Source organism: Podarcis vaucheri, assembly GCF_965113315.1.
Source record: "Podarcis vaucheri genome assembly, chromosome: 2".
NCBI lineage: Eukaryota > Metazoa > Chordata > Lepidosauria > Squamata > Lacertidae > Podarcis > Podarcis vaucheri.
The window spans coordinates 97,311,429-97,333,450 of NC_138760.1; the positions used below are offsets into that span (position 1 = coordinate 97,311,429).

General features: G+C 43.4%; 1 protein-coding gene across 8 annotated transcripts in view; it reads right to left on the minus strand.

Annotated features, from left to right (window-relative positions):
* Positions 1–22,022, minus strand: part of ITPR1 (inositol 1,4,5-trisphosphate receptor type 1) — a 217,209-nt gene that overhangs the window by 133,461 nt on the left and 61,726 nt on the right. For all 8 annotated transcript variants that reach the window (XM_082209117.1, XM_082209119.1, XM_082209121.1 and 5 more), the window contains 4 exons: positions 16,383–16,498; positions 6,504–6,590; positions 4,958–5,116; positions 1,128–1,226 (listed from right to left, as the gene is read on the minus strand). In XM_082209117.1, the coding sequence (XP_082065243.1) occupies positions 1,128–1,226; positions 4,958–5,116; positions 6,504–6,590; positions 16,383–16,498 (461 nt within the window). The remainder of the gene's footprint in view (positions 1–1,127; positions 1,227–4,957; positions 5,117–6,503; positions 6,591–16,382; positions 16,499–22,022) is intronic.

Sequence of the window (22,022 nt, forward strand, 5' to 3'; positions counted from 1 at the left end):
TTTAAAAAAACAACACACACACACACGCTTCATCGGTGATATAAATTTTGCAAGGGAAGTGGCAGTGTGCATGAAACATCTGAAATGGTAATGGAAACAATGATTGAAGCTAACTAGGAATTTCTCTCATTGAGGGCTTGCTAACCATGGTGGGAGCTGTCCTTTTTTGGAATTTTATTTATTTATTAACATTCTTATGTTACATCAGTAAACATTATCATATTACATCACAAGGCTTATTATAATTTTCAGCATGTATACAAAGTTTATATACCTAAAGAAAAGAAACAAGGACAAAAAACTATTCCAAAATCATATATGTACCAACACTTTGGATTTCCTGTCTATCCTGTTGTATATTCCATTTTTTACAAATGAATGTACTCTTATTAGTGTATATTTCTTTACATTTTATCTAATGAGAGATGTCTGATGAATGGAATTTCTGGTGAAAGCGCAAACACTCCCAAAGCTAATTTCAATCATGCAGCATAGTTAAGTGTGGGAGCATTCACCAAAAATACAGGGAATCTTTACAGTTTAGGAGACAGGTATAGAAACAGACAACAAAGCTTAGTTCAACAACCTTACTGAAGCTATGATTCTGAACAACTTGAATGTAGCTGCCTAGTTAGCTCAGCAAAATTTACAGCACGCTTATGCAGAAGTTTTCAGAATTCGAGAAGACTTACAGTGCAATCCTACTCATATCTAATCAGAAGTAGATCCAAGTTGAATTCAATAGGGCTTGCCTCCAGGTAAGCTTAACCCAATTTCCCTAGGAGTAAGTTCCATTGAAATCACTATAACTTACTTCTGAGAAGACATGGGTAGGTTTCTTGAATTTAGCAAACTTACTTCTGCATAAGCAAGTTGGGAATTTTGCTGTTAGTGGTCAATTCAAGGCTCTGTCCTTCAATAACATCTTTAGTAAAGCTATGACACATCTACAGATGAAAGATGTGCCATAGCAATATTACTATTAATGTAGTATTACTATTAATGTAAGTGTTGAAACATCTCATTTATACTCTATTTGCAGCTTAAAACAACTACTCCAGTTAATCTGCAAACCAGTTTATAGTCCAACAAATTTTTATTGGCTTGGGTATTTTGTTTTAACTTACCTCATTACAGCCAGGATTGTCTACTAGTTGGTGACTACTGGCGTGCAGAGGCTGGCCAGCGTTAACCGGATTCAATACCACCTTGTCCCCTATGACGACCTGAAAAACAAAAGAGTAAAGGTACAGTGTTGCCCCTATAATTCTAGTGACCTCCTGTTTGTGCTACTGCAATGTTCTCTTTGTGGGCTGCCCTTGAATTAGCTTGAATCAGCCAGATCCAGAATGAGGCTGTCAGGCTGATGCATGGCACAGTTCAATGGAGCTGTGTGTCATTGGTCCTGAAAGTGCTGCACCACCTACCAATAAGCTTCAGGGCCCAATTAAAGAGTGTTAGTGCTAGAGTACAAACCCATAAATGGCTTGATAACCCAAGTAGCATCCTAAAATGTCACCTTCTGAAGGAAGCCCACTGTTAGTGGTGCTGCTGAATGGATGACACTGACACATGACAGGGCCTTCTTGGTTGTGGTCCTCCATTTATGTTGTTGTATTGTTTATACTGTTTGCCACCCTTTGTCCCGTTCAAGAGGAAGGGCAGGACAAAAATTCAAAAAATAATATGAATAATAAAAAGAATATTTCTACAAGTTCATTTCAGAATAATACCATTATTAGGCCAACCGAAATGTCATGGAAAAGTGTGTGAGCTTTTGAGTTTCCCAGAACTCTTCTTCAGGCTAGATGGTTTTATTTAAAACACACACAAACAAAACAGGTAGGGGGGAGAGAAAGAGAGAACAACAGTTGGTGTTTGTCAAGTCCTCCATATCCACATCTTGTTAAGTTTTAAGATGGAGTATGGGAGGAGTTAGCAGACATTCAAATGAGGCACTTCCAGGTGCAAATGAAGGTTTCAGGTTGCGCTTTTGCCTCTTGGGGGAAAAGAAACACAGAATGGTTGAGCCACGATCTCTGCAAATACAACAACCAGCTGCTGCTCAGTTCTGCCTCATGGAAACTTTGAAAAACAAAGTTTCGGATGGACTGTTTGACCATCAAGGAATGGAACTCAAGACAGAGGCACCGTTTTTCTAGTGCTCCTTCCACCAGCATTCATACTTCGAGGTTAATCTGAAAGTTGACAAAGTGAGTCTTTTTCCATCCACGATAGTTCAGAGATTAAAATATCTTATCATCTCTCTCACAGACATGACTCAACAACATCAAAAAGTATAACCAAAAATGCAAAATAGCGAACAATAGTTTACTTCAGCGATGCTATCCGCCTTCGCTAGTGCATGTTATCATGAGTCACGGAAACCTCTCTTTAAAAATAATGATGCTTAATGCATTTTAAATGAAGCTCTTGACTCTTGAGCAGTATTTCCACAGCAGTACTGAGACATTACTTTAAATTGTTCACAAACATGGGAGGGGGGGAGACAGCAAGGATGGAAAATACCAGCTCCACCACCCCCATCATTACAGTTTGCTGCTTATCAAGTCATTCATGGAAGGCAGCTGCCTGAAGCAGGAAACCTTTTGTAGGTTCCAGGGCACTTCAGAACTCTGAACAATCAGAGGTCTAACAGGTACAGGGAGTCTCCATGAAGACAGGAGGCTCTCCCTGTCATATTGTTGCCTTCCATAATTTGGAAGGTGACAGAAATGGCAACCAAGCGTAAAGGCTATGCATTTGTCCCTGCTGCTCTTCCTCACACGGTAACAAACACATTTAAATAATGCCTGAAGAGGGTTCATATCCTCAGTAAAGCTACGTTTAAATCACTCTCACAAAAAATGTGTACCGCAATATAATCTGGAGCCTCTCCTGAAAACTGGCTATTTAAAGTGCTTTGGCCAACCTGATACAGTAATTGGCTGTGTTTCCTGTTTGCACTATTATAACAGGGGCATATGAGGTGCATCAAAACTTCATCAGCTTCAGAATCTCACAGCTACAGCACCCAATTATCTAGCCTCACTATCAAGAAAGAGTATACTGGAGTTGCCATGTCCTTCATGTTATTTCCATAAAGCAAAACAAAAAAATATTTAAAAACGTCTCAGTCCTACATCTTCTGCCACAGAATCACCTATGTGGGAAATCAAGGTCATGGAAAGAATTATAATGCGCCACGTTAAAGATTCCCAACAAAAGCCTGGAATCAGCAATGAACTGGATGAAGGCCAATAAACGGAAACTCAGTCCTGAGTTTTTGTGAGAAAGTTATCTGCAGAGAGAGAGAGAGAGAGAGAGAGAGAGAATTCTCCCCCAAAGAGCTAGTATTTTTGGGGGTACTCCTAGATTCAGCTGTATCCAAAGTGGCCTAGGTTTTTCTCTGCCTTTCTTCAGATTAGGCTGGCGTGCCAGTTGCAGCCTCTATTGGACAAAGGCAGCCTAGCCAGTATGTTCTAGTAACATCCAGTTTTGCCTAATATACTATGTTATACTGTCTTTGAAGACTATTTGGAAAGTTTAATCAAAGCAAAATACATTCTCATAAATCAGTCCTGGATTAGAGATTGTATCTCAATAGTATTAAAAGAACCTTCAGGTCCATTTCCAAACACAATTCAATATATCACCTAGGACAATATATCACTTAGGACGCAGGTTCTTAAAGGAATGCCTACCACCGCCAACCTGCCTGAGATAAGGCGTGCAGTGATCAGAGGGTGCACACTCTCAGGGAAGGCACTGTAGGTCGATTTCCTGCCCTAGAGAAACGTGTCTGACACATATTGTTAGAGGCAAAGGGATTCTTATTCCCCCAGGCTTTGAAATGCATTTTAACATTTTCATTCTTAAAATGCACAAACTATTACATATTCAGCTCTACTGAAGGGGATATATACAACTTTTAAAGAAATGAACAATACTAGCCCCATGTAACTGAGGGGCAGACATGCTAAACTGTTACAGAAAAAGCAATGGAAGAAGAAGAAGAGAATAAGAGTTTGGATTTGATATCCCACTTTATCACTACCCGAAGGAGTCTCAAAGCGGCTAACATTCTCCTTTCCCTTCCTCCCCCACAACAAACACTCTGTGAGGTGAGTGGGACTGAGAGACTTCAGAGAAGTGTGACTAGCCCAAGGTCACCCAGCAGCTGCATGTGGAGGAGCAGAGACGCAAACCCGGTTCACCAGATTACGAGTCCACCGCTCTTAACCGCTACACCACACTGGCTCTTAATGGCTCTTAATAGTCTTAATGGAGACTACCATGGCACCTCAAAGTGAATGGGTGAGATCCAACAGGCTTTCTCCTTCCTCTCTTGTCCCCATGCAGCCACACAAGTGCCTCCCTATTATGCTCCAGAGGATTAGGAAACTATTTGTAGCAGATTTTGGAGGGTGCCCAGGGGGCTGGAGGGCGAAGAGGGGAACAAGAAATCCAGTTGCACAAGTAGATTTCTGTTGTGCAAATGGGCAAACAACAGAGGATGTCATATAATGCTCATTTTGGCACACAACTTTCATGGATGCTGCCCCCGCCCCCAGTTTTTGCTGCAATTAAAGTAATTTTTTAAAAAAGTTCCCAATCATTTTATGATCGGGAAACTAAATGCTTGGTGCATTGCTGTATTTTAGCTTAAGAACAAATTAATACATCAACAAAATAACTTAAGTGTTTTCATAACCATTTGAAGTAAGTGGAGATTTAGATGGCTACTGTTCCAGTCTTTAAAAAATGTCCCTTGTTTCCAAAACATTTGTTGCCATAGCAATTCACCTCCCACTCTCTTCAGTCCAGGAAAGACAGACATGTATACTGTATAAACTCTTGTGCATTTAATTAATCACAAGAAAGTAAGCTACTGACGAAACAGCTTTGCAATATATTGCACCGCACACCGTTTTCTCTGACAATCCTGTAAACTTACACTATCTCCTATGGAACGCAGTTTGTAGAAGGGCTGTATGTAAAACCAGGACCCTTCATTGCCAGCCTCATCCAGAGTCACCCTCATAGCATTCTTCTCTAGCAGAGCTGGAAGTCTCTTATTTACCGTCAAGTATTTGTTGCTTTTCAAGTGCAAAAGCTAGAAGTTAAAAAGAAAAAAGGGGGAAAGAGGGGGAAGGACACCACAAACGCAATTAAAACAAAAACGAAAGAAAATTTTATCCCACTGACTACAATAGTCAAAGTTTTCATAGGAACGATGAGAAAATTCCTTTCGTTCCTTAATGCTTTCACATACTGTACTTCATACTGAGGTTGAAAGCAGAAGACAATTCCGATTTTGAGGCCCCCTTAAAATTATCCCAAGACATTTCTTACACAGAGTGGTCAAGCTAAAACTTGAAACCTACCCAAAATTCTCCATAGTTGAAGGAATACTGCTGACTATGGAGTAAAAATCTGTAGAATACCAATATAATTAAGAGCTATATAGGATGCTATAAAGAGCATTAAATGTTCACTCAGTATATTTATAAATACCTTAAAGTTATTACTGCATATACCCTTGTATCAGCTTTAAAGGTAAAGGTAAAGGTACCCCTGCCCGTACGGGCCAGTCTTGACAGACTCTAGGGTTGTGTGCACATCTCACTCTATAGGCCAGGAGCCAGCACTGTCCACAGACACTTCCGGATCACGTGGCCAGAGTGACGAAGCTGCTCTGGCAAGCCAGCACCAGCGCAGCACACGGAAACGCCGTTTACCTTCCCGCTATAAAGCGGTACCTATTTATCTACTTGCACTTAATGGTGCTTTCGAACTGCTAGGTGGGCAGGAGCTGGGACTGAAAGACGGGAGCTCACCCCGCCGCGGGGATTCGAACCGCCGACCATGCGATCGGCAAGCCCTAGGCACTGAGGTTTTACCCACAGCGCCACCCGCGTCCCTGTATCAGCTTTAGGAAGATGCTAAAGGCTACAAAGATGCCTAGGCTACAAAAGCTAGCAGCCAATCTATCACTCATCAAGTACCATATTTTTCCGTGTATAACATGCCCCCGTGTATAAGCCGACCCCTATTTTTGGGGACCCCAATTTAAGGAAATGGGGGGAGGTTGCCCAGAGTTGTTAAGCTTTTAGCATTTTTTTTATAATAAAAAACATCGTCTAATGGAAAAATCTACATGGAAAAATACGGTACTTATTGGGATTTTAACCTGCGTCTCTCATATTCCAACCCATCACTCTAGCTGCTGCACCACATTAACCCCTTAGAAGAATGCCTACATATATATGGATAAAAAGTACGAGGCCCAAAGTGCTGTGACAACACAGGGCAACAAGTGCTCACTAAAGCACAACCTCTTGTGAGTCAAAGAAAGCCTATGATGCTTGTGCATCTCTACTTGCAAAACAATGAAGTTGCAACTTCATGTCAATTCAAGCCAGTCTGTGTGGCATATACAGCTGCATAGAATTATGGGTGCCAGGTTCACAGAGACTTCTTAAAACACAGCTGAAGCATACCTGAATAACATTGCCATATTGGATAACCGTGCCAAGCAACTTCCTATTCTCGGTCTCGTTCTGCTTCTTCTCCAAATCTGCAGCATGCTACAAAGGAAAAAAGAATGCTGGTAAGCAAGGGTGGGAAACTGGGTGACCACTTGCTTGCTTTAATAAACAACCAAACAAACAAAAGTATTTTTATGAAGACTGCTTGGAGAGCAAGGCAGTGGTGAAGTTTGGAAAGAACAGAGTTCTAGGGAGGAAAAATACTGTGGAAGTCTAAAAGGTCGGCCCTTTGCTGAATGCTAGTTTTAAAACCATCTAGCTTTACTTATACAGTGGTAACTCGGGTTAAGTACTTAATTCGTTCCGGAGGTCCGTTCTTAACCTGAAACTGTTCTTAACCTGAAGCACCACTTTAGCTAATGCCCCCCCCCGCTGCTGCCGCGCCGCTGGAGCACGATTTCTGTTCTCATCCTGAAACAAAGTTCTTAACCCGAGGTAATATTTCTGGGTTAGCAGAGTCTGTAACCTGAAGCGTGTGTAACCTGAAGCGTATGTAACCCGAGGTACCACTGTACTTTAAAGCATTTTCAAAAAAAACCCACAACTAACCCAAAACCAAATCAGGACTCAAGTTTCCCCAAAACAGAGCTACACAAATATATAAAAGGCAACATTATGAATTAAAGTAATATGTGCTGTTGTTGTTTTATTTATATCCCGTCTTTCTCCCTGACAGTGACTCAAGGTAGCTTACAGCTCAGATAAGAACAGCTAAAAACGGGGGGATGATTGGAACACACACATACATGATTCATTAAAAAACATACCGACAATTACAGTAAAAACAGCACAACACCAGCCCTTTCATTAAAAGCAGTCAGTACAAGGATGGAATCAGTCTAACTTCTCTAGGGAGGGAGTTCCAAAGTTTTGGAGCAGCCATGAAGAATGACTAAGAGAAAGGCCTCCCTCAAGTATATAAACCCAGGCACGTTCGTATGAGGGAATACAGTCTTTCAGAAAGCTTGGATCTAAAATGTACGTCTAGATGGTTTGTGGCTAGTTCAGTTCCATCATGTACAAATGGTGGCCTACAGTGCATTACAAAAGGAACAAGAAGTCCTGCACTGTGGAAGAAAAGTCATCTTTCGCATTTCACAGAATGTCTCCTAAGACAAACATTCCTTTTTGGCGTGCTTGTTAAACAGGGTAGTCAGCTTTCCATTAAAACATGCTGGAAGTGGCTTTACATTGCAGAACACCAAGAAGGATATTTTGGAACAAGGTTAGACAAGAAGAGGGATATAAACCCAAACGATTGTATTCCTCTAATCCATACTTTAAACAACAACAAAAATAAAAATGAAAGAGAATACTTCAAGTGTTTCTTACACTTTATTCTTTCAAGAAGTGAACATTTTTTGAAAGGTGTTAAATGGAAGTATAGGGTCCCACAACTCTTGATACTCAGAATCCCAAAAGTGTGAAATTAAAAAGCATTCACAAGACCAAGAAACCTAAAATATGAGGTTACTGTCTACTAGTAGCAAAGCTATTATATTTATCTAGATCCATTTCAGTCAGACTTGGGTCAGGAAGACACTTTGGTTAGTCCTGGGTAGCATGGGAGCAGAAGGACCAGAGGAAGAGCACTTGGAGTAATCTTGGTCCACAATATTTGGTCCAGGAACACACACAACTGCTAATTTGTGCTAAGCCATGGTTTGGCTTAGTGTTGTAATGTGTGAACTCCATCAGTGTCCTGGAGTCACAAAATGTTTCATCATTGGTTCTGCTTGGAAACTTCACAGCACTTTCAAAACCATCAGCCAGAGTAAACTTCTCAGTTGAGGTCTTCAGCTGCTGACAGAGGTGGCAAAGAACTAGATGTGGGTTAACAAGTATAAACATCACAAAATGACAGTACTGTAATGGCTTACACACAAGGGGCACACGCTTGGAACGACCAACTTTTGATGCTGAAGAACAAATCAAACCAAGCAGTATATAAAAAGGCCACTAGGTGTCAGCTTTCCAAAAGGAGCATTGATTTTTGATGCCGGTCAAAAACTTCAGCGTCCCAGATTCCTAAATCCCTTAAATGGCATTAGCTTAAAATAACCTGACCCTTCGCATTGGTTGATCTGCAACAGAAGATGCTGAATTCCATTGGTAGACACACAAGCCAAAAATGCAAGTAATTAAATATTGGAGTTTAACGTTTCCTTAAAGATTACTCCAAACCCACATGACACAAAAACAGTAAGACAGGAAACTGCTTTCACGTTCCGCAAAGACTGTGCCAGGAATTCTCAATGAACAGTCCTCACACACTAAGATGCTTGTGTGTTTCTATGCTGGCAAGAGATTCATGCAATAATACACACCATGGTACCACTTTGGCATCTTCTAACCATATTAGTTTGTTTGCGGAACAAACAACAGAAGAGCCCATTGGCATCTTGAAGGCTAACTCATTTTATTATGGCATTATAATAATAATAATAATAATAATAAATTTTTTTTTTATTTATATCCCGCCCTCCCCAGCCGAAGCCGGGCTCAGGGCGGCTAACAACAATAAAACAGTACAAAGGTACAACATAAACAACATTCTAAAATCATTCATTATAAAAATTAATTAATTCAAGCCACTAGCAACCATTGGGCCAGAGCTCTGCGAAGATTGCCGAGGGAGGGAGTCAGGCTGTGCCCTGGCCAAAGGCCTGGTGGAACAGCTCTGTCTTGCAGGCCCTGCGGAAGGATGTCAAGTCCCGCAGGGCCCTGGTCTCTTGTGACAGAGTGTTCCACCAGATCGGAGCCACAGCCGAAAAAGCCCTGGCTCTAGTTGAGGCCAGCCTAACTTCTCTGTGGCCTGGGACCTTCAAGATGTTTTTATTTGAAGACCGTAGGTTTCTCTGTGGGGCATACCAGGAGAGGCGGTCCCGTAGGTACGAGGGTCCTAGGCCATATAGGGCTTTAAAGGTTAAAACCAGCACCTTAAACCTGATCCTGTACTCCACCGGGAGCCAGTGCAGCTGGTATAGCACCGGGTGAATGTGATCTCGCAGTGAAGACCTCGTAAGGAGTCTCGCTGCAGCATTCTGCACCCGCTGGAGTTTCTGGGTCAGTCTCAAGGGCAGCCCCACGTAGAGCGAGTTACAATAATCCAGTCTGGAGGTGACCGTCGCGTGGATCACAGTGGCTAGGTCAGGGCGAGAGAGGTAAGGAGCCAACTGCTTAGCTTGGCGGAGATGGAAAAATGCCGCCTTTGTTATAGCTGCAATCTGCGCCTCCATGGAAAGGGAGGTGTCGAAGATTACACCCAAACTCTTAACGGACGGTGCTGGCACTAATTGCGCCCCCGCAAGAGATGGGAGTTGCCCCCCCAATCCCATATCGCCCCGTCCCAGCCACAGGACCTCTGTCTTCGAAGGATTTAGCTTCAACCGGCTCCCACGTAACCATCCAGCCACAGCTTCCAAACATCTGGTCAGTGTGTCTGGGGCCGAGTCAGGATGGCCATCCATCAACAGATAGAGTTGGGTGTCATCGGCATACTGATGACAACCCAGCCCAAAACTCCGAACAAGCTGGGCGAGGGGGCGCATAAAGATGTTGAAAAGCATCGGGGAGAGTATCGCGCCCTGAGGTACTCCACACACCAAGGAGTGGCGCGATGACAATTCCCCCCCAAGCGCCACCCTCTGTCCCCGACCAGAGAGAAACGAGCGCAGCCATTGAAGGACTGTGCCCTGGATCCCCACGTCGGTAAGGCGGTGGTCCAAAAGTTCGTGATCGACCATGTCGAAAGCTGCTGATAGATCTAAAAGAATCAGCAGCCCTGACCCGCCTCGATCCAGCTGTCTACGAAGGTCATCTGTTAGGGCGACCAGAGCCGTCTCGGTCCCATGACCAGCGCGGAAGCCAGACTGGAATGGATCCAGAGCCAATGTTTCATCCAGAAACCCACCAAGCTGTTCAGCAACCGCTCTCTCAATCACCTTACCCAGGAACGGAAGATTCGAAACCGGGCGGTAATTGGATAGATCTAAAGGATCTAATGATGTTTTCTTTAAGAGCGGGCGCACCACTGCCTCCTTCAGTTCCCCTGGGAATGTCCCCGTGCCAAGGGACAAATTGATGATATTCCCCAGGAGGGCCCGCACCTCGTCTGGACACGCTCTAATCAGCCAAGACGGGCACGGGTCGAGAGGACAAGTGGTGGGCTTTCCAGCTCGGAGGAGTCTGTCCACATCGGCTGGGGATATCTGGTCGAAGTGGTCCAATACTGGACCCGAGGACAGTCGAGGGGCCTCCAGTTCCTTTATTGTATCCAAATTGGCAGGGAGGTCATGGCGGAGCGACAAGACCTTCTCCGCAAAAAAGCTCGCAAATGCCTCACAGCCGTGTGTCAATTTGTTATTTAAATTTGGCTGTCCCTCAAGGGACGTTAAAGACCTGATTATGCTAAATAATTGCGCTGGGCGAGAGCTAGCGGATGCAATGGAGGCCGAGAAGTATGACTTCTTAGCAGCCTTCACCGCCATCTCGTAGGTTTTCATAAAAGCCCTATAAGATGTTCTTGAGGCTCCGTCACGGGCACCCCGCCATACTCGCTCTAGCCGTCTGAGGTCCCGCTTCATTTTCCGAAGCTCCTCGGTAAACCAGGGAGCCCGGTTTCTGCGGGGTCGCAGAGGGCGCTTAGGTGCGATCTCATCGATGGCTGCCTGGAGCTGGGCATTCCAGCCCTCAACAAGCTCAGTCAATGAGTCGCCAGGGGGAGCAAGGTCCCGCAAGGCTTGGCGGAATCTCTCGGGGTCCATCAGCCTCTGCGGGCGAGCCCAAATTGGCTCGCCACCTAAGCAGGGTGGGGGTGGAAAGTCAATCCTGGCTTTCAGAGCGTAGTGATCAGACCATGGCACCTTCGTCGGAGGAGACATGATCACATCTATACCGACGCCAAAGATCAAATCCAGCGTGTGGCCTGCTTGATGTGTGGGGCCCGAAACAAACTGGGAGAGCCCTAGTGTCGCCATGGAAGACACCAGGTCCAGAGCCTGTGAGGAGGGAGTGGCATCGGCATGGATGTTGAAGTCCCCCAATACCAATAGGTTAGGGAACTCCAAGGCCCAGCCGGCCACCGCCTCCAGCAGGCCTGACAGGGTGGCTGCTGGTGCGCTAGGTGGCCGGTACACCAGCCAGACAGCCAAGCTCTCCTCGGAGCCCCACACTAGGCCAACACATTCAATGCCGGGGATCGATGGCGATGGTAGAGCCCTGAAAGGACAATCTTCCCGGATTAATAATGCCACCCCTCCCCCCCGGCCCACAGTCCGCGACTGGTGGAGGACAGAGAAACCCGGGGGCGCCATCTCTCGTAAGGTAACTGTTGCCCCTTCGCGCACCCAGGTCTCCGTCACACAAGCCAGGTCGACCCCCTGCGAGATAAAGAAATCTCGCAGGGTGGCGGTTTTATTGCCTATAGACCTGGCATTGCACAGCACCAGTGACGGAGGTGAGTAATCCTTGCTCACCCTACCCTCGTCCCTCGGGATGGGGCGCAGATTGGAAAGGGTACGAGCGTATCCATATCTCGATCCCCTTCGCCTGTAACATCTGCCCCCACCGCCATACCTCCCTCGCCCCTCCACGGTAGCAATCCCAGGCCTCATAGTGGCCTCCATTGATGGCAATTAATATTATTCTTTCGCAGCCTAGAACAATAAAACCTTAAAACAGTAAAAACAAAAAACAAAAACAACCCAGAAAACAATACAACAATACAAACAAAAACTGCTAAAATTACAAATTCATCAAAATCTAACAAATTCCCCAGCCCACCCAAACATCCATCCCACCCCATATATAGAATCGAAAAGGAAAGGAAATATTAAAAAACAAAAACAAAACAAAACATGTTAAAAAGGGCTCTGCACTCCTCCGGGTCCTCCTGGGCAGTAGCAGCATCAATGGCAACAACCATCCTTGTGAGGCCCCACCCTGGGCCAGATAGTAAGTGGCAGGAGCAGTCCTTGTGAGGCCTGTCAGGCCCTCCCTAGGCCAGGTGGTAAGTGGCAAGAAGGAGCAGGGCCCTCAGGCACTCACGCAGGAGAGTCTTCCTGGGCAGCAGAGCAGTCCTTGTGAGGCCCCAGGCCCCGCCCCAAGCCAGGTGGTAAGTGGCAAGAAGGAGCAGGGCCCTCAGGCACTCACGCAGGAGAGTCTTCCTGGGCAGCAGAGCAGTCCTTGTGAGGCCCCAGGCCCCGCCCCAAGCCAGATGGTAAGTGGCAAGAGCAGGGCCCTCAGGCACTCACCACAGGGGAGTCTTCCTGGGCAGCAGAGCAGTCCTTGTGAGGCCCCAGGCCCCGCCCCAAGCCAGATGGTAAGCGGCAAGAGCAGGGCCCTCAGGCACTCACCACAGGGGAGTCTTCCTGGGCAGCAGAGCAGTCCTTGTGAGGCCCCAGGCCCCGCCCCAAGCCAGATGGTAAGTGGCAAGAGCAGGGCCCTCAGGCACTCACCACAGGGGAGTCTTCCTGGGCAGCAGAGCAGTCCTTGTGAGGCCCCAGGCCCCGCCCCAAGCCAGATGGTAAGTGGCAAGAGCAGGGCCCTCAGGCACTCACGCAGGAGAGTCTTCCTGGGCAGCAGAGCAGTCCTTGTGAGGCCCCAGGCCCCGCCCCAAGCCAGATGGTAAGCGGCAAGAGCAGGGCCCTCAGGCACTCACCACAGGGGAGTCTTCCTGGGCAGCAGAGCAGTCCTTGTGAGGCCCCAGGCCCCGCCCCAAGCCAGATGGTAAGCGGCAAGAGCAGGGCCCTCAGGCACTCACCACAGGGGAGTCTTCCTGGGCAGCAGAGCAGTCCTTGTGAGGCCCCAGGCCCCGCCCCAAGCCAGATGGTAAGTGGCAAGAGCAGGGCCCTCAGGCACTCACGCAGGAGAGTCTTCCTGTATTGTGATGAAGGTTCATGCTGTAATAAAACTGCCGTAATTAAACTTTTACTGCTACAGGAAATTGTGGTGTCTAGGTCTGCGGTCTACAGGCACATGCTTCAGCTGTGAACCAGTAAATATGTTTTCCTTGAAAAACAAACTCCGCTATCCCTCCTAAATGCTTTTCTTTTTATATACCCATGTGTGTAGTTTAGGTTTGATAAAACAAATTATCATTGTTACGCTCGGAGATTTTTCTGGATGAGCTGTTCCTTTAAAAACTCTTGTATATGATAGAAATCCATCACTTGTCTGCCATAGTTAAGTATAGCACTGAGATCCATGACTTGCTGAGGCAGAGATCTTAAAATAATAATAATAATCTGCTTGCTTTGAACAATCCAAGTCATATCTATTGTTTTTGAAACCCTTCTGTTTCAGAATAAGTTGGTCATGAGACACTGTGGGCCGTTGCAAATTTGCTTTTAAAAGACAGACTCGTACCTGCTGTGACTACAGTGAAGGTTTACAAGCATCCAGTGAAGGTAGTTTTTAATATGTGGAACTGACCTCACATGCAAGGTCAACCCGTTATTAATTATTTCCCAAGAATAAATTAAGAGTTAATACACTTGGCAATTATACACTCTGCTGGTTCTTTGGATTAACTATGTCTCATTCCTTTCCCAGAAGAACTTAGCATAGTCCAATGAGCATTTGATTTGTTCTAGCTAGATCGATATGTGCAGGGGTATTTTCAGGCCAAAGCATGCCAAACACATGGTGCCAACGCAAGAGCTATATACATTTATTCGGAATGAAACGTATTATATTCAAAACTGAACATTTAGTGAGTCTTGATCACGATGTCACAAAACTGATCACTGAAAGGATATCCATCCCTCTCAGAAAGGACAGAATTAGGGCAAAGAGGAAAGAATAAGAATAAGAATAATATATTTATACCCCACCCATCTGGCTGGATTTCCCTAACCACTCTGGGCGGCTTCCAACAAAAGATTAAAAATACATTAAAACATCAGTCATTAAAAACTTCCCTAAACAGGGCTGCCTTCAGATGTCTTCTAAATATCAGATAGTTGTTTATTTCTTTGACATCTGATAGGAGGGCGTTCCACTGGGTGGGTGCCACTACCGAAAAGGCCCTCTGCCTAGTTCCCTGTAACTTCGCTTCTTGCAGTGAGGGAACCGCCAAAAGGCCCTTGGAGTTGGACCTCAGTGTCCGGGTTGAACGATGCGGGTGGAGATGCTCCTTCAGGTATACTGGGCCAAGGCCATTTAGGGCTTTAAAGGTTTAAAGTTTTAGGGCTTTAAACTCACATTTCAAATAGGTTTTCTTTTTTAAAAAAAGGCCCAGTATTTTTTTATAATGGGAATATAATAAAATAATCACTTGTTTAAAATATGCTCCTATTTCAACTTGAGTGTAAGCCTTTGCCTTGTATTTATGTACTTCATTAAAAAGTATTTTATGTAGGAAATATTTTTTTAAAAAAAGTATTTTATTTAAGGAAGTTGAGGCATGACTCAGCGCAATGTAAATAAGGCGATATTAAGATTGATTGTAAAGATTGTTTTATTTTGTTTTTAGTTTTTGTTTTTTGTTTATTGAAAAATGTCAATAAAAAGTATTTTTTTTTAAAAAAAAAAAGTATTTTATGTACTTTGTGTAAAGCCAGCTACAAACTGCAGGAATAAAAGAACTTAAAAGCATCTGACTTCAATTATTAAGTCTTTATTTTCAAAGTAAGATAGACATAAAGCTTATTCCAGTTTTCTTCACTACCCATGTAGAATAGTTTATTTTCAAAAATTATATGTTGTTACTCACACCACACTTTCATAATAAGAGATTTGCTTACTGCATAGATGAGAACTGGTAAGTCTAATTTTTTAAAGAAGCAGACTCAGGCACAGTCAACCTCACCAACGTACCTGTCTAAACTATGAGTACTTTCAGCAACAGGCTTCTTATGAGAAACTAGTGTGTAATAAGAGGTTTCCCAGCCTTTCCTTGCCATGTTGCTACCACATTTTTTATAATTCAGGTCTGGGGAAAGCCCCTACCTGAAAGGGGGTAGGCATTGTTTCCCTGTGGAGCTCTCTTGTGCAAAATCTATTCAATGCCCATGTCCCTCATTTCTATGCTCTTAGTTTCTTGCACTCTCTTATACATATAGCTGATTGCAGATGTTAAGAAAAAGTATCATCATCTCTGATTCTCCCCCCCCCCCAATTTGACCTGGGTTTGGTTTGTTCACATTAAAGCATGTATTGAGAAGACCCATCTGCCTACGTCTTTGCTAGCCACCTTTGTCCACACCTAAACAAAGACACCCCCCACCCTTCACACCTCATTTCTATGCTCTTAGTTTCTTGCACTCTCTTATACATATAGCTGATTGCAGATGTTAAGAAAAAGTATCATCATCTCTGATTCTCCCCCCCCCAATTTGACCTGGGTTTGGTTTGTTCACATTAAAGCATGTATTGAGAAGACCCATCTGCCTACGTCTTTGCTAGCCACCTTTGTCCACACCTAAACAAAGACACCCCCCACCCTTCACACCTCCCCATCCCTTCGCAGTTTGCTCCAAGCACCTCCCCTCACAGATCACAACAACCCCCACCCCCTTTTAAAGGAGAGCGAAGGTGCTTCCCAGAGTAGCTTAGTAAACCGCTCTGTAAAGTGATACTCCACTCAATTAAACAGCTCGCCTAGGCAACCTGCCACCAGCGCTAATTGCCTGCTCACCTGCGTGTCGTTCACCATGCAGGAGTTGGCATGGCTGCCTGTTGAAAGCCATATGAACTGCAGCATGGCAACAGTCTTACGTGTGTGTGTGTGTGTGTGTGTGTAAAATGATTATCTAAAAGTACTGTAACGTAAGATGTTGAAATCAAAAAGTAGCATAAGATGAAGATCAAGATCAGTACCATACTCACATGTAGCTTGTTGAGCAATACAGCATCAGTTGTGCTGTTAGCGCCTGGCTTAGCAGCTTTCCAAAACTGCTTCTGTGCAGAATAGCGATTCATGGGACATAACTTAAAGAGGCAATCTACAAAGAGACATAAGAAAGAGATATAGTTTAGCCACAGTTACATGATATTAGTTTTATCAACTATTATTAGTTTTAATACCGTACACTAATTTTAAATATTTGGGAGACAATTGGGAGATTTTTTTTTTTTTTTTGAGGAAAACAAAGCCATTGTATAAAACAGAATAATTCATTATTCCATGATTTATAATAAACACCAGAATGGTGGTATTTGACTTCAAATCTGCAAAACACAAATAGTATGTTGATTTCTATATAATCAAGCATGTGATAAAAGAATTTGTGCTTTCCAAGTTTAATTCTCTTTAGCTCTAGTACACAGATCTAGATTTGGCCATCTAGATATGGCTTGATTTTGATTTTGATTTTTTGAAAGGATAAATTGATGATTCATATAGTATTTTTTGAAAACTCAGAGGAAGGCTGTGACATTTATAATTCTGGAATCAAACTTTTATGCCCTACTCTTATATGGAACTGAAATAGGGGACTTTAAAGTAGCACTAAGGAGATTGCTGCATCAGTACAACCATTTCTGCTTGTCTAATGGAATGATCTCCCTCTTTCTTGCCCCACATGCCAATCTGTGGGTTCTCTCCAGAGCCTATTAGGTGGGCAAGAAGGGAGGAGAAGGGGGCCAAGCCCTATTGCACTAGCAGAACTTGACAAACTGGCTACCACTAGGCACAACTATTATATTTTACCCACCCTTTTGACAGTACAACTAATGCAATTTTGTTTTCAGAATAAGATCTGGCAGGTCTATTTTATGAGCACCTAACCTAAGGGAAATCCCCTCAATTCTTGTTGAGGGCTGAAACTGTGATATTACCTAGCAGAAATGAAAGTTCATACACAGTAGAATTATGACTTTCAAGACTTAATCTAAGCAAGCAGATGCAATCTTTTTCTGACTCAAATGTTTGATTTCACAAAGTTGCTCATATGGTTCAGCTATATGTGTCTTCTACGTACTGTTTTCAGGAAATGTAGCCACTGAACACAAACTGGAGTCCAAACGCAAATACATTATTTTTGGGCAGAGATTTTGTTTATTGGCAGGATTAAAAACACCCTGATATGCAATAATTAATTCCACCTATTAATAGCCCTATCAGATTTCATGCCAAGGAGTGTTCCAAACCTTCTGCATTTTCAGTGAGTTTCCTCCACAATTTCAGACAAATAAAGGATATACATGCCTATGATTCTATGTGTTGTTTAAGTTATGGCATCATACTTGTAGAGGTACAATGTTCCCTACAATTCCACTGTAGCCTTCTTCAGGAGGTATGGCAATGGGGAAGTTACCACGTGATGGGGCTGCAGCAGGGTTATAAGCATGCTAGATCCAGCTTCCTGGGTCTGTGGCTTTCCAATAGTTATAAGGCCTCCGTGAATACGTCTTGTAAAATCCAGATTGCAAAATGTGTAAGGAATCCTCGTGGTTACAAAAAGTTGTCCACTGCAAAAAGTCACATTCTAAATCATGGAAGGCGACTAAAATGGGGACAGACGGTGGCTCTGATATGTTATCAGGTATCTGATATCCCTCACCTGATATGTTTTTTTATTTCCATAGTTCCTGTGGAGAGATTGGGTTATATCTCATAAAATGCAATGAATAAGCTACTGAAAAATTAAGAAAACTATTCAGACCAGCAGAAAGAATAATCTATCCTGGTCAGTGAAAACAATGGCAGGAGTCGAAACTATGGAAACTTTTGCCTTGGCAGCTGTGAAACAATGGCAAACCTCTTGTGGCTTGAATGAACCTGAGATGGAAGCTTTTATTTTATTTTTTTTAAAAAAAAAACCACACCAAAAATAGCTTCCTTCTTTACGAGCAAATTGCTGTGTACATTTTAACGTTGTTTATACTTTGGTTCCATGATCACTTAGATTTACTTATTGTTTAAGTGGTTCCTTTGGTCTGACATTTTCTTGTTGCAGCTTACAGCTAAAACAGCTTGGGGCTAAAACTAACAAAATCTAGTCAAGCAAGAAACGCTTTTTCAAACACCAAAATAATTGCATTTTGAAGCAATGTATTTAAATAGGATAAATGGACCTAAACAGGAATTATGGGCCAAATCTACTTATGCCAACAGACAAATACTAAAAAGGTTATAATAGTCGTTTGCTCGCAGAGGTTTATACAAGTTGCAATACTCTCTTCTACAACTGGCTTAACATTCCACCATAGAATGTGTGAGTGCCACTAATGTGCAAAGTTTCATCTCTACATCCAAAGTAAAGATTACTTTGCCATCCCTCACAGCAGTACCAATCTTCTGAGCAGCTATAATTTAAAGGACCCATGACTATGCCATCAGGCTTTTCAAGCTCTGAGAGAAAGGCAACTGTAGACAGGTTCTGGACATTTAATACCTATGACTTCCTTCTGTTTTGCCATAAGCACCAGTGAGCAAGCACGTGACATTTAACCATTTATGCAGGCAGTGGCAACATGGCAAGGAGGACAGAGATAAGTAAGTGACCTTCTAAGGGCTGCTTATGGAGTTTAGGTTGTCAGTCACTGACTGCTGCTTGTATTTGTGGCATGAAGCAAATATATTAATGTATTGTAAGTTTCAGCAGTGAGGGTTTTTAAATAGAACGTGTTTTAGCAAGTTCAAGATGCTATTTCCACCAACAACTTGGGAAGCCACAATTAGATATAACTGCTTGGGAAAGGGGGAGAGAAAAGGACAAGAGATTCTCCCTAGATCAGAACAAATTTTCCCCTCATCAGTTGCTAAGCAACAGATAATGCAAAAATTAAATCAAGCTCTTTCAGAATTGAGTGCTCCAAGTAACCATTAGAACTTCTAGCTGCCAGAAAAGTGAAAAATAGAACAGCTGTTCCAAGTGCCTCTTTGCAATTATGCAGAAATAAAACTTTAGGCTGTTCATTATGTAATGCAATAGACAATGCAATGTTATATGCAGTTGCATAACCAACTTCAAAATATGGCTTAATATCCTGGTTTCTCCTAGAGCAGTTAACCATAGTCCCCCAGTTCGGACAAAACAGGAAATGATGGTTAATTAAGAAATTTAATCACAGCTTGTATGGCGGGGCTCTGTGCATGAGTAAAAGGCCTGTGCATTGTTTCAGCTTAATAAGCAGATATAGGATCATCTGAAGCCTCTTAATTAAGGGGGGAAACTTACTTCAAGAGATCTTAGTATCCCACATCAAGTTATTGAAAAGACAAGAAATGAGCCAATCTAACCTATTATCCTATTCTGCAGGTAGTCAGTCCCAATACTCTTCAGTAGAAAAAATGCACTGATGGCTCAAGGCTCAAATCATTTGGACCTGGAACAACAAGTCGCCTGGATCTTATCACTGAAAGTTATTTACTATCCTACCCGCACAATTACAATCCTAAACTCATTTCAGAAAGAGTCCTGGCAAAATGAGAACAGAAAATCTTGGGAGACACAGCTAAATAGTTAGATTTGAACCCTAGCAGATAATCTGCAGGGTTTTAGATACAGAAGATCTCCAAACATAATCCTGTCATTGGACAATGAAAATACTTCAGTCCTAGGGGCCAGAGGAGGAAGTAAGAAGCATGCATCCAGGCAACAGCCTAATGCGAACTGGATATGGGGGTGTGGTGAAGTATGGAACAAGGAATAGAAGGATGTACATTGCATTTTAGGTAAACCACCTTGAGATTCTTCTAGATCAAAAGAAAGAGCAGAAAAGAAGAACAGAATTTCCATTTTATTAACCATGATCACAACAACAACCCCTTCCCAATTCCATAAATCAAAACAAAAACAAAGCAAGAATAAAAAGGTAAAGGTACCCCTGCCAGTACGGGCCAGTCGTGACTGACTCTAGGGTTGCACGCTCATCTCGCTCAAGAGGCCGGGAGCCGGCGCCGTCCGAAGACACTTCCGGGTCACATTGCCAGCGTGACGAAGCTGCAACTGGCGAGCCAGCACCAGTGCCACACACGGAATCACCGTTTACCTTCCCGCTATAAAGCGGCACCTATTTATCTATTTGCACTTAGGGGTGCTTTCGAACTGCTAGGTGGGCAGGAGCTGGGACCGAACGACGGGAGCTCACCCTGCCGCAGGGATTCGAACCGCCGATCTTACGATCAGCAAGTCCTAGGCACTGAGGTTTTACCCACAGCGCCACCCGCGTCCCAAAGCAAGAATATTTGACTTTAAAAAGCAGGAAATGGAAGAGGGGTTAAGCTTTCAAGTTGAGTTTTTCCCCAGACACTAATGTTTCAAATTTACATCCAAATGATTTGCCGAGATTGACAGCTGTGACTAACACAGAAGGTACACTTCAGGCTGGTATTTTTGTATTGAAAATTGTAATCAACGTGCCAGCCACAAAGAATCTTCATTTCTACCCAAGAAAGAAATGTATTCATTTGCCATTAGCAATCAGCAAATGGTACTTCCAGGAATGTAATAACGCAGCAACTTGGGAGAATCAGGGGAAAAAAATATTTCCCAACCAACTGGACCGTATTTAAGTTTGCACAGATTTTAGACCAAGCTAAGGAATCTGTGGTCCTCCAGAAGTTGACTGACTCGAATTCCCATCCATTTCAGCCAGAATGCCAAAGGTCAGAAATTATGGGAGCTGTAGTCTTGCAACATATTCTTCATTTCTGGAGCAGAACTTCTGGGTAATGCAATGGGTTGGGCCCAGAACATGAAAGTGTGACCAAGACAGCTATTGCCTCCACCTGCCTACTCATCCTCTCTCCAGGTTGCACAGTAGAGAGAATATCATGCTTTCTTCCCCACCACTCTGAGAAGCAGCAAGGGAGGAAAACAACACACATTCCTATTGCTCACACATTCCAAGGGAGGGAGACTCTACTGGGCACAGTTTTAAAAAGCCACAATTACATAATGAAACAGGTAATGCAGTGTGTAACAGTGTGTAGAAGCAAGGACAGAAGTGCTAGCATTATAAGCAGGAAAACTAAGACAACAATCTCTCTGTCTGAATGCTCCCAGGGAAAAAAGGGGTGAGTTCTGTGATAGTGTTGCAACTTTGAATTGTTTCCCCCCAGTTTGCTAACCTGACACCTGGTTTCCCATGTTTTAAGCACCAGACTATATTTAACTGATTTAACTGTGATATTTGACACTAAAACGACAGCACTACCTGGATGTACTTTTCAGTTATTGTTTTTAGTGCGTGTGTAGCAGCTTAATTTGTGCTTCATTCACCTCAGGCTCACCATTTAAAAAGTTACAGAATTGAAAGAGACATGTTGATAGCTCATAGCTTATCAGTGGATGCCATACAAAGAATAAATATGACATACAGAAAACAAAACCATGCATTTAAATTACCAGAAGGATGTGAAGAAACAGTTGCAATGTGAGAGGATATTTATAACAAAACCCTGTTGTTACATTTTAACACTGGTAAAGAGTGAACTGTATGAAGAGATAAACTGTCAGTTGATTTCTGACTAAAGCCAGGAAGAGATGCAATGCATAGGGGTTCAGATGGCAGTTTTCC